The sequence below is a fragment of the Tympanuchus pallidicinctus genome, unplaced genomic scaffold, assembly GCF_026119805.1.
Source record: "Tympanuchus pallidicinctus isolate F22 unplaced genomic scaffold, pur_lepc_1.0 scaffold22, whole genome shotgun sequence".
Taxonomy (NCBI): domain Eukaryota; kingdom Metazoa; phylum Chordata; class Aves; order Galliformes; family Phasianidae; genus Tympanuchus; species Tympanuchus pallidicinctus.
This window is the reverse complement of record NW_026294739.1, coordinates 25,331,401-25,343,656: the sequence shown is the minus strand read 5'-3', so window position 1 is coordinate 25,343,656 and position 12,256 is coordinate 25,331,401. Positions and strand designations below refer to the sequence as shown.

Genomic DNA, 12,256 nt, shown 5'->3' with positions numbered 1-12,256 from the left:
CTGTTATTTGGAAGCCCAATTCAGTGAAAAACAACACGCTGAGAACGCCCAAGCAAAAGGCTGCATCATCATCAGAACCAACTCCGTGGCTTCACGTGCGCCTCCTCTACTGCATTGAGCATAAGAAACCAATTTCCACCATCACTTCACATTACAGAAGCAAACATAAGTTATTAGCAAAAGCAGAACCAAACACTGCCCACTTCAGTTGCTGCTCACAGGACCACTCACAAGTATGCAGCAACACAAAAACATCTATTACTTGGGGCAACACAGTCAAGGCCTGCCTCCCAAGCAAGGCAATTACTCTCTTGTTCTGTAGGTAATGAGAAGCAGAAGTGGATGAACGGTTACATTAGCAGCACTGAACACAAAGATGTAAGTATCTCAAAGAGGAAAATGTGTTTTGAAGAGGTAGTGAAGGCTAACAAAAGCACTCCTAATAATGCACTGCTTCCATTTCAATTCCACATCTCGAGTTCACGTGAAATCCTGCAGAGCTGGAATTAGAACTGAACATCAATTTTAGGCTTTGATGAATCAAAGCAGAAGATGCTCCTCTCAACATTAGCTTCCCTCTGCTCAGGATAACCAGTAGCACAGAGCAGCTCCCTGCAGCAAGGCTCCCTCACACCCTGCTTGCATCAGAGCCCCACGAGCTGGGACAACCTGCACTGAGATCCAGACAACACAAGTCAAAGCCAGCACCTCCCTGGCTGCACAGTTAGTTATTGCAGATCCCATCTACTACTGACACTTTGACATGTTTTAAGGCAGTAACACAAGCAGAAGATTTGCTATGGCTGCAGACACAGAAAAACTTACATGTGCGAAGAAACCAACCCAGAAAGGCAGAGGAACGTCACAAGAAAGCAGGATTGCAAGTCCCTGCCTTCCTCCCAAGACCAGCACTCTGCCTCCAGATTGAAAAGTTTACTTCCCTACCTCCCCAGCACAGCTTTTCACCAATAAGAAAAACGCAGCACCAAGCTCCGTGTTGTCAATACGAGCCATTAAATGAAGCCTGAAGGAAGGAGGAGATTCAGATCCCCCTGCCAAAGGCAGCCTTCCCCAGTGAGCTTCCCTCGCGCTGTGCCTCTCCTGGAGCTCATTAAGCTCTCGCCGCTCCGGGCTGAGCAGCCCCAGCAGCCTGCTGCCAGGGGAAGGACTCCCAAGGGCAGCTAAATAACAGTCAGCTACAGCATTACACTCAGGGCAAAACCACCTTACTCAAAACAGCCAGGTTCCAAAGACTGCGATCAGCAAATAAAAATCATACTTGAAAGTGAATAAGAGCACAGTCACACGGATTCAAAAAAATCCCCAAGCAGCAGCCTGCATCACAATGTGTTTGCTCCTATCTCATCCTCCCTTCTGTCCAGCATTCCTACTATAAGCGTGACGTGCAATTTGAAAATCTGCATTTTGTTTATAAATAACCTCCAGCTCTTTCCATAAAGATTTCCTTTTTACAGGCTCAGTAAAGAATAACCTAGCCCATAGTCCTGACTGCCTGAGCTCAGGCACAACCCGATTCAGCCACACATCAAAGCAAAGCGGCTTCAGATGGGCCCAGAACAACCACAGAGCCCTGAAGAGTTCCAAATGGGGCTCTTCATTAGTGAGCTGATTGGTGTAAAACCACTGAATCTCTGCCTGCTCAAAACTTTTGTCCCAAACTTCAGATCAGTTTTTCCACTCACTTGAACATACCGATATCGCAAAGGCTTGGATGTGGTTCCAAAAAGTAGAAACAGGGAAACTATTTCACGGATGGGTTTTATTTCCAAAGATGTAGCAGCATTTTTCCCAAAATTATTTGAGGCTGAGCAAAAACCAGAGCAATAATCATCCATCAGCTCTGAGCTGCAGAGGATACTGTCCTTGGAGGGCAGGGAGAAGCGCTGGGAAGAGATCAACTGTAGCTGCTCAGCGAGGACTTGGATGAAGCAAACTGCAGGAACAGCTGGCAAAGGTTGGCTCTCTAAAGCTGTAAGAGTCTGCAGCAAAGGTGATAACCTTACGAAGACAACAGGAATAGCCAGGCTATGTACCACAACAAGCTGCAGAAGTGCCATTTTATGTGTGCTTTACGCACGCAGAAAGAAAATCACAGATCGTTCAAGGCCTAAGAGGGCACAGAATGAGACTGAGGGGCTGAATTTCCAAATAACTTTATTTTTGAGATCACCAGCAGAAAGAGTTCATGGAAACTAACTAATACAACAGCAACCCTAGAGAGATAGAGCACTACAAGATTCTTTGTTGTACCTCGCTCCATCCTTGGCACAGCATTCCATTGAGGGCCAGAGAGCAGGAGAGCCCTGTGATGCACCGCCCAGAGCTGCATTCAGATACTGGCAGTGTAACACCAGAAGATGCACACTCACGTGGGTGCAGAAGAGATGGTCAAATTGTTTTTACTTTAAATTTGTGCCCACATCCCTCCATACCGAAGCAGCTGGCTCACAGCTACACTTTGGGTTTTCCAAATGAAAAGCAGGCTTGTCTCTTGAACCTTCAAGTTAAAGCAGTTGCCACAATCAAGAGCAAAGCATTCACCATAACTAGTGGCAGGTTGAGATTCTGCTTGAATCCTCCTATGTCTGTTCTCCATGGTAGCAAAGCCACTCCACCCTTCCCAAGGGGTCCCTGGGTGACACCAGCCTGCAGCCCCCAGCCCTGCAGCTGGCTGAGAAAAAGCCCTGCTGCTGCCTGCAGGCATCAAATGCACCAAGGTGCACCATGCAGCCACTGCCAGAACGTCAGCCATTATCACATCTTTCCCTCTTTAACTGCCAGCAAGCATCTTTTTGTTCAGCAGAACACAATTATTTCCTTCTCAGTATCAGCTGTACCAACAGGCACAGATTTTATTTTACTTCGTTTAGGATTTTGCAGTGCTTTCTGGACTTCATCCATCACAGAGCATGCCACAAACTCACCAGGAGCAGTGCACCCCAACAGCTGCTGCCCAACACAGCTCTGCCACCAGGCAGGACAGCTGAAGGCAGAGCAAAAGGTGGCAAATCCATGGTGCCAGATGCAGGAATTGTTTGCTGCACTCCCCAGGGACAGCATCAATTTCATGCAGGAAAGCCCTTTCAGAAAAATAACAGGACTGACAGAGGTCAAACAATGTGGTGAGAATTGTTATTTTCCTTTTATAAGTGAAAACAACAATCATGCATTCCCTTAACAATAACTAAACAGAACAGGGAAAATATATGGCTTAATAACAAAGTATTTGCTGATTTAGCTTGAAATGGAGCCAATGCTAACAAATCAACATGCTTGCTACCTAAAATGTAGCACGACCTATAATTTAAGGAAACAATGATGTAAGATCTAAGGGAAGAACTTGCTCAAGAAAATACATATCAAGAGGGATAAAATATGGTTTTCTATCCCTATTAAGGCATGCATTGCACAGGAAAAAAGTGAGCACAATCTAAGAATGGAGTCAGCTAAGTGAGACACCATGGCTGCAGCTGGAAGGAGCTGATATTGCAGGAAAGCCCAACAGAAGCACTTCTGCTGTTACTTGCTTTCAGAAGTCCCCATTCCAAAAGGTTTTTCACAGTTTTAAGCTGACCTGTCTTAAGGCCAATGCAGATAACACATAACAGAGCACTGAGGAATCAAAACACTGAAGTCTAGGGGAAAAAAAAAACAGTCAACTCCATTCGCTCCTGCCAGTTTCATATTAGTGAGCATTAACAGCAGCTTATTTTGAGGTTAACACCAAGGTCTTTAGCATGGTGCAATCCTGTTTGCAGAAGTGCTGCAGCTTGATGGCACTGATACAGCCCCTGCATGCTTAGCAGATAAGCTGCTATTTGCCAACAGATAGCTAGCTCAGGTTCCCAAGTCTTTTAGCAGAAATGCATTGCTAACACTCCAGTGTCAGCCTGCTGATGCACAACACTGCTCAGTAGGTTAAGTGTGAGCCAGAAAGAACAGCAAGAAAGGAAAGCCCAAAAGCTCGTAGGGCTGGAAACCCAGAAGGAGCAGGATGGGGCAGCAGCAAGCCACCACCAGAACCACAGCCTCAGAACCAGCCTGCTTTCACTTACAGATGCAAATCCCTCTAACTCCCAATGCCTAAAATCACTCCTTTGGCAGATTAAGGGTTTTACTGATCTTCCCCACCCAAAAAAAAGGCTTAAGGAACACCCACAGACACATCCAACTTCTCCCATAGCCACTGCTCCACACTTACATGCACCTGGAGGCTTTGTTGGACCTAACCACAGCTGAAGGTGCCACGTGCCAGAAACTCGTTGTAATTCCAACACTTGGTGCCCATCAAAAAAGCAGCACCAGACACAAGGGGGATGTGTCCGTGCTTTTCAACAGCACCTCTTGTAGAAGATGGTGAGAAGGCAATTCACAGTCAAGCAGGATAATAGATAATCGGTTGCTTTTGTCCTGTGAGGCCATTACTGGGATGAAATGAGGCATGCAGTACTTAAATACTTCAGGATAATCACCCACTTGCTACAAGGCTCCACCACAAATTCACTGGGACAGACCAAAGAAATCTGGATCGTACTAAGTTCCACTAAAAATCTTTTAAAGAATTGCAGATACCTCATTAATACTAGGAATGCACAGTAACTGCTCAGTAACAGTGCTGTCATTGCTTTGTGCTGGGTATGAATGCCAACTGCGAGACCTGGTGACCATTTAGTGCAAAGATGTGCCCTTATCCTATAGCCCAAACAAGCCCCCCCCCCAAAAAAAAAAAAGCCCTCATCACCAAAACACAACTCCTTATAACCAGCCCTCGGGATCATTCCTGCTCTCCATCCCAGCTCTGAGGTCTGTGTCCCTGTTTGTGCTTTGGAATGCTCCCAACCACACAGACATCAGAAGGGAAGAGGACCTTCAGCTTCTCAAGCATTCAAAGCACAGCACGACCCACTCTGCTCCAGAAGCCTTCTGTCCTTAATAGCATCTGTCTTTAAAATGCCAACACTACACTGACTTTAGAGCTACAGTATTTACATTGCCGTTGTAGGCATAAGAAACCACATGTATGTGTTTGGGAGGTAAAAGAATGGACAGACCCAGTTCTGAAGCCTGCTGGTATAATTCAAGCCATGAGACCCTAAGCATTTCCCTAATGGCTCTTCTGTACCACTGCTTATTTAAGAGAAGACCAAAGAGGAAATCAATGCTCCAGCCTGCCAGCAAGCAGTGCCTACACCTAATCACAGAAGAATGACAGCATCTCAGTTTTAGCAATTCAAACACAGCAGCACTAAACTAAATGGCTAAATGCTTCCAAACAAGGATGCTGTTCAGTACCTTTGAAGTCAGACACTGGAATCCTGTTAGGTGTGGTTACCTACTGCTGGCTCTGCTCTTCAAGTGGGCTCTGCACACAAACCTGGTACAGATGCACAGCACCTCAGGGTAGACATTCCACTCCAAAAGAGATGAGGTCTTCAATATCTTATGCTTAATCGATCATCAGCAGATAAAAGAGTAAATAAAGTGGAACGTGTCCCTAAAATGAAGCTTCAATCAGCCTGCACAAAAACAAAGGGAAGACAGCTCATGGAACAAACAAGTTCAACACATGTCTTTTTGGCTGCTCTCCCCTCCCCCCGTTTGGAGGTGCAGCCTCCTGATTTCGGTTCTTAAGATCAAGTTCATTGTGTAGCAGCATCCAATAGGCAGAGGTGAATTTGTTGGTGATGAACCCTGTCACTGCACAAACCCACTGCCTTCCAAGGATTCCTTTGTATTTCAGGCTCATTTCTGAGAACATCACGGGTTCAAGGCCGAACCATTTTATTACAGCTGGACAAAAGTTTCCAAACAAGAGCGCTGGCAAGAAATTCACCAGAATTGGAAGCTCAACACTTCTTAACCAGAACTCCAGCAGGTGTGTGCAAGCCACACTGCCTCAGGCACCCAGAGGAATCAATGCACACCTGAGGACTGGCACACAGCCCCAGCTGGGAGCCAAAGCCCTGCCCCACTGCTCAGCATGGTGTGGTTTTGGAAATGAGATGATTCCTGAGATAGCAATTACTGATCTACTGATATCCATGAATAAGCACCTGATTCCAGCCAGCAATTGCTATTAACAAACTACTGAAGCTATAAAATACCTTTTATTACACTGTATGGGAAGTCAAAACTTAATTTTCCCCACACGATTTTCTGTTCTATTCCTACAAAGCTAGCAAAAGCCACAGCAACACTTGACAGGTCACAGTTAGGTTGCTTACCCTGGGGCTCTGTTTCAACCTACCAAGCAGGTGACTTCTCCAGCTCATCATTCCACAGCTGGAACATCAAACATGAGCATTGCTGAAGACAGGGTATGCACTTTGAGCCACCTGCAGCAAATGCTGCAGAATCTAACACAGAAGGCTCTGAAGGAGACCCCTCAGAATATCAGCTCTACACAAGTCCAGTAGCCTTCAGTCATTTCTAAGTTTTAGATAAGCCCAATGGAATTAGCACAGCTGAAAAACAGCACCTTATGCTATAAACTGGAAATAGACACTGGTGCTCTATTTGGAAGCTGACTGGGCAGCAGCTCTTTCCCCATTCACAAGCTATCAACTTGGAACAGCCACAGAACTGCACTGTCACCAACTTATTTCCATTCAGCTGCAAATAAACAGTGCTCACACCTATTTCTGACCCTGCTTCTGCAGCTGAAGCTCCAGCCAGATTGCTGCCCTGGAGAGCTCTCATCACAGCCAGCAGGCAGAGTAGGTGCTAAGCAGCCAAAGCATCAACTTACTTCCCTTGTTTCACAGAAAGATCCTGGTGACTTAATTAAGTAACTTTCAGAAATACAAGGTGGCAGAAGCACAGGCAACTTCCCTTCTTGTTTTAGGAGTTACATCCCCAGTGCCGATGATACAAGACTTCATAGAAAACATTAGTCTGTGCAGAGACTGACATTACACCTAGAGGAGTGCTGGTGTCTGAGTAAGCCCCTGTACTCATTAAGTACAAGACATAAGTATAAGGGGTTCTGTAAGGACAGCATCCCCAAAGCCCCTCAAAACAACCAAGAATGAATGAAAAGCACTCCATTTTCACCTGCAGTAAAAAGTGATGCTCACTGATGCAAGTTACACAGGTTAGACATCTGCATGGCACCTGGAGACAGCTTTGAGATGCTTCTTTCCCATGCTTTTGCTGTGTCTTGATGCTTCTAGCTGCTGTGCTATGAGGAGAGCCACAGCCTCAGCTCTCAGCACAGCAACGAGCCTCCAGGTACCATCCTGCTTCCTTCATGGCAAAGGTAAAAAAAGACAGCAGAATAAAGGCATCCCAAGGTACAGAAACAGACAGAAAACTCTGGTGCATCACTTCCATCTAAAAATACAAGCCCTGTAGGAACAGGAGTTTTAAAAGGCGAGGCTCTAAGTAGATGCCTGGGCTTCAGCTGAAGACAATTTATGCTGTTTCAACTTCTAAGAGCCACCCGACCTTTGATTGCACACCTACAAACAAGAAGTTTGTAGAACCCACACCTCTAGTCCTGCAAGCATTAACACTGCTCTGAAGCAACAGAGAAAGCAGGAGAGGACAGCAGAAATTACTTACAGACTAAAACTACAGCCTGCTCCACAGAGGAGGACGGTCTTCCCTACTCAGGGCACGAAAACTCAACATTCACTTTGTACTATCAAGCAGAAACAACGTATCTGATAATCACTGACCTACTTAGAGCCAGCCACAGCCACCTTCTCAGGCTGGATGTGGCTCTGGGCAGTCTGGTCTGGTGGTTGGAGCTCCTGCCTGTGGCAGGGAGGCTGAAACTGGATGATCTTTGAGGTCCTTTTCAAGCCAGGCCATTCTATGGGTCTATGATTCTCGGGTTTGGACTCGATGATCTCTGGAGGCCCCTTCCAACCCCTACAATTCTGTGATTCTCTGCATCTTGTTAAGATGGATACAAACCAGTAATCCTGAAGCACAACTTTTGAAGCAAAAAGTTAGCAGCAGCAGTTCGGTGCCTCCTTGCAGCCAGCAGCTGCAGCAAACGACAAAAGCAGTGACTTGCATGGCTAGCCAGGCCTACGTGGGATTACCCACCCCAAAGCAGCTCCAAGAATCACGATTTCTACTGTAACTTTGTATCATCTGTTCACACAGAACAGATTTTTGACCCTATGGCATGCAACCATTTTGGAGCTATTTCACTGTGAGCGTTGAAAGAGATGGGAAAGAGAGGGGAGATGGATTGCAAGCTCCAAGCCTTTGGAAAAAAGGTTGCAGATAGTACCAAGCTGGGCCATATTTTAACAGAACTGGCTGCAAAAAGTGCTGCCCAGCAGCCTCACCTTCTCACATCCTCCTGAAAAAGTGGCGTGCAGATCAGCAGGGATCTGAACAGACCTCTCACTGCACAGGGAAAGCTGATCACACAGCAGTGTCTCCAAGCACCAGCTTAGTGCCACTCGGGCTGCAGTAAAGCAGCAGTGATGAGAAGTGCTGGCTCTGGAGAAGGAATTCTCCTCCAGGTCTGAAGAGGATGAGGAGCAGCAGCCCAGCTCACTTTCTCTTGCTGTTTTTCTTTTTTCCTAGGTGATGTTACAACACAAGCATTGTCACAACACAGCCTGGTAACATCACAAGATTCAAGTCCACAGTGCTGGAATTTATTTGTGCATATTTAAACGGGGCTGAATGAAGAAAGGCATTTTTTTTCCACTTACTTCATCCAACTGCTGTTCCAAGCCAACTACTCACTCTAAAAGTAGCAAAATGACCGAGCTATCAACATCCAAAGAGCTCAAGGATCTTAAAAAAGGAAATCTGGTCAAGCAAAACACACATTTCAGAGCCTGCAGAAGTGGCAGCACCTCAGTGCTGGCAGGAAGAACGGGATGGATCCTCCGTCCATCTTAAATCAACTTAAGTAGCAGCAGAGCTTCTCACCTACATAAAATATGCACTGTTCCTGAAGCTTTGAAAGCACAGCCCAAGAAAAACACCCCTGCCTACGTAATTACATCCTTTTTTGCTCATCTTCTGGGGAAAACTCACGGGTGAACTGCAATCTTTCAATCTCAGGGTCCACGCATCTTTTGAATAAGGGAAGGTGTGAGCAGCTCAGTGTCTGTCAGGAAGCTCATCCTGGTTGCTGTTACACCTCCTATATGAAATACTCTTTCCACGTCTGTTTTATTCACATACAGGTTCAAAGTTAATAGAGGCAATGCCTTACTCTGCTCCTTCCCCTGCAAATAAAACATTAAGGATAAGCACTGCTTAGACACAGAAAGGGAAGATAAAGGGAAATCAGTTTCAGAACTCTCAACAGAAGTTGAAAAAGAAAACAAAAAAAAGTAGCAGTGTCCCAAACCAACACAAAATTAGAACTGAGCAGAAGAGTAAGCACACACTTCTGTCTCAGATTGAGATTCAGTGCTTAACTTCAATGGAAGCCCTCAGCAACAGCTTCATTCTGGATACTATTCCAACGCAGAGATTTCTGTAGCCCTCAGGTATACACAGTCTCTCCCAGCAGAAAGGTAAGGTGGTTATTTGCTGGCTGAGTCAGTGCAGCCTCGGGAGCTGCAGGCTGTTAACTGCTCACACACCCACTTCCCTGCTCCTGGGGTTGAACTTCCAAGCAGGTTACAGGCAGTCAGTGGGGCAGCCTGACTCCCGAGATGAAGGCAGCCGGGAGCACTTTGCTGCTCACCGTTAGATCTCATTAGCAACAGCACGCTTTCAAACGACGCTGCCTAGCTTAATTGCTGCCAAGCCGCATAGCAAGTTAACGATGGTGAACCTCTGACACCAGGATCAACGCCCAGGTGGTTCAGGGTTGATGCACAAACACATTCATTTAACATCAGCAACTCCAAACGTCTGCCTGCCCCAAACCCAAACTCACCACAATGCCTTTGCCACTGAGCAGCTACTCCCCAAGGTGATCTTCCCTTCCAATGTCTCTTCCAGGAAAACACTTTGACAGATGTTTGTCCCCACATCTAAAGATATGACACATGCTCCCCTACCAAATCACAGGGCTTCTGTGCACCAGGCAGATGCAGGGAAGCAGAAGCACCCCCAGGAACAACCAGCTGAAGTTCACAGTCATGCCTCTTAATCAGCTTGTGAACTCCTTCTCATGGAGTGAGACAAGAACTCCTCACACCCCCTCCTTTCACCCCCAGCATCAACCAGGGGAATGACCCGTCAAGCCCTCAGGCTGCCATTTACTTCTAGAAAACCTGCAGTAAGAGAAAGAAGGGGTTGAAAGAAGAGAGGTACTGGCAGGAAGCTTATGGGGGAGCAACTTTTTGCACGGTCTAATAGTGATAAAACAAGCATGAAAAGCTTTGAACTAAAAAGGGGGAAACAGAGGTTATTCAGAGGGCGGTGAGGAACTCAACCAGGCTGTCCAGACAAGCTGGGGGTGCCTCATCCCTGGAGGTGCCCAAGGACAGGACGGACGTGGACCTGGACAGCCTGATCTGATGGGTGGCAGCCAACCCACGGCAGGAGGTTGGAGCTCAATGATCTTTAAGCTCCCTCCCAACCTAAGCCATTCTATGATCCTAGGTTGAAAGTCCCAGCACGGTGCCCCGCAGCGACCCACCTTATGGCAGCCCGGATAGGTCGCCATGGAGTTGAGGGCAGAGCTGCTGGGATTCTTGCTGGTGCTGGCCATGATGTTCTGGATCTGGGTGAGCTCCTGCCTCAACACCTGCTTCTGGTGGAAGCTGAAAGCGGGGTGGTTGGACGCCATGGTGAAAAGCAACAGGAATTCATCCCCGGTGCGGCCCTCGTTGAGCTGCAGCCCGTAGTTGTTGATGACAGAATCGATGTGGGTGAGGGTCCGGAAAAGGACCCCGGCGGCCTCGCGGTGGGCAGAACCCAGCAAGGCGAGAGAAACCAGCAGTTTGCTGCGTACCACTTCGTCCGTCAGGTTGGTGAGGCTGCCCAGATCGGCGGGGTTGTTGGCTTTGATCTCGGAATCTCTCAACGAATGATAATCCTTCCGAGCCAGATCTTCCAAACAGGCTCCCAGGAAACGCAGCTCCAGCGGGATGCACAGATCCAGCAGGCCGCACAAAAACTCCACTCTCTGAGGCGAGGGCAGCTCCGAAAACCACCGGTACACCCCGTCCCGCTGCAACCGCGGGCAGCGCTTCTCCACCATGGTGCTCCGCCGACCCCCGGCCCTCAGGGAACGCGCCCGGGGACCCCTCGCACCGCCCCCTCCGCGCTGCCGGCCGCTCCCCCGGGGGCCGAGGGGAACCGGCGTTACGGAGCGGCCCCCCGCGGCGGGCAGGGCCCGGCCGAGGCCCCCCGAGGGCGGCCGCCGGGGGCGCAGGCCCGAGCGCTGAGGCGCGGCCTGGCCGCGGGGTCCCCGCCCGGCAGGCCCCGAGCAGGCCCGGGCGCTCCCTCACGGGTCGGTTCTTTCTTTCAGCCTTTCCATCCTCCGTCCCGGAGAGCCGGGCCTTCCTCCGGAGCGGTTCCGACGTACGCGACCGAGGGAAAGAATCCCTCGCTGAAGGCGGCGCGGAGGCGGACGGCCCGCGGCGGAGGGATCCCGCGGTGAGGCGTCCCAGCCGGCGCGGAGCGGGGAGGGGGAGAGAGAGAAAAGAAGGAGCGACCGAGCGCCTCCACTCCCGGCCTGACCCCGCGGCGAGGCCCCGCCCACCACCCTCCCCATTGGCCCGGCCGGCTACTCGCGGCTGGAGATTGGCTGTTAGCGAGCTGCACCCGCCTCCCTCCCTCTGTCAATCGCTACCGTTAGGCGCCCGCTTAGCTCCGCCCCCTTCCGCTGATTGAATAGGGGAGGGGCGGGAGCGGGCGGCTTTTGTGTGGGGCCGCGGGCGGGCGGGCAGGTTGGGGATGGGGTGCTGTACCCCCTGAGGGGCCGTGGTGGTGGCAACGGGGTTGTCTGCAACAGGAGTTGCTTTGGCAGTTGACTTCAGATGGTCAAAAATTCCAAACATTGCTCGTTTATCCCTTTTTTTCGTTTCCCTCTGGAATATCGCAGCCTATCAAACCGCATTCGTTGATGTCCCGTTCAAATGCAAGAGCGAGCATCCGACAGGAGCTGGGGATGCATGATGTCCCACAATGTGCAGCTGCACAGCTCTGCTTCTGCAGGGCTCCTGCTGCAAGAGGGTCCTTGAAAAGCCCGAAGCCCCTCAGCGTGCTTTGCTTGCAAGCAATCCATCGTGCAATGGAAACCAGATGGACTTCCTTTTCCTGCCGTGCCCAGTATTGTCCCTTGGAGGAGGGGAGA

The 12,256-nt window shown here is 49.0% G+C and overlaps 1 protein-coding gene and 1 long non-coding RNA gene across 2 annotated transcripts in view; one reads left to right on the top strand and one right to left on the bottom strand.

The window, feature by feature from the left end:
* ZCCHC14 (zinc finger CCHC-type containing 14) overlaps window positions 1–11,275 on the bottom strand; it is a 44,142-nt gene extending 32,867 nt beyond the window's left edge. Inside the window, exon 1 of the mRNA XM_052685643.1 lies at window positions 10,595–11,275. Within this exon, the coding sequence (XP_052541603.1) occupies window positions 10,595–11,158 (564 nt within the window). The 5' untranslated portion in view covers window positions 11,159–11,275. The remainder of the gene's footprint in view (window positions 1–10,594) is intronic.
* Window positions 10,836–11,873, top strand: LOC128081913 (uncharacterized). Its single transcript, XR_008207458.1, has 3 exons — window positions 10,836–10,924; window positions 11,006–11,113; window positions 11,429–11,873. It is a non-coding gene; the product is annotated as an uncharacterized LOC128081913 (long non-coding RNA).
* The last annotated feature ends 383 nt before the right edge of the window (window positions 11,874–12,256 follow it).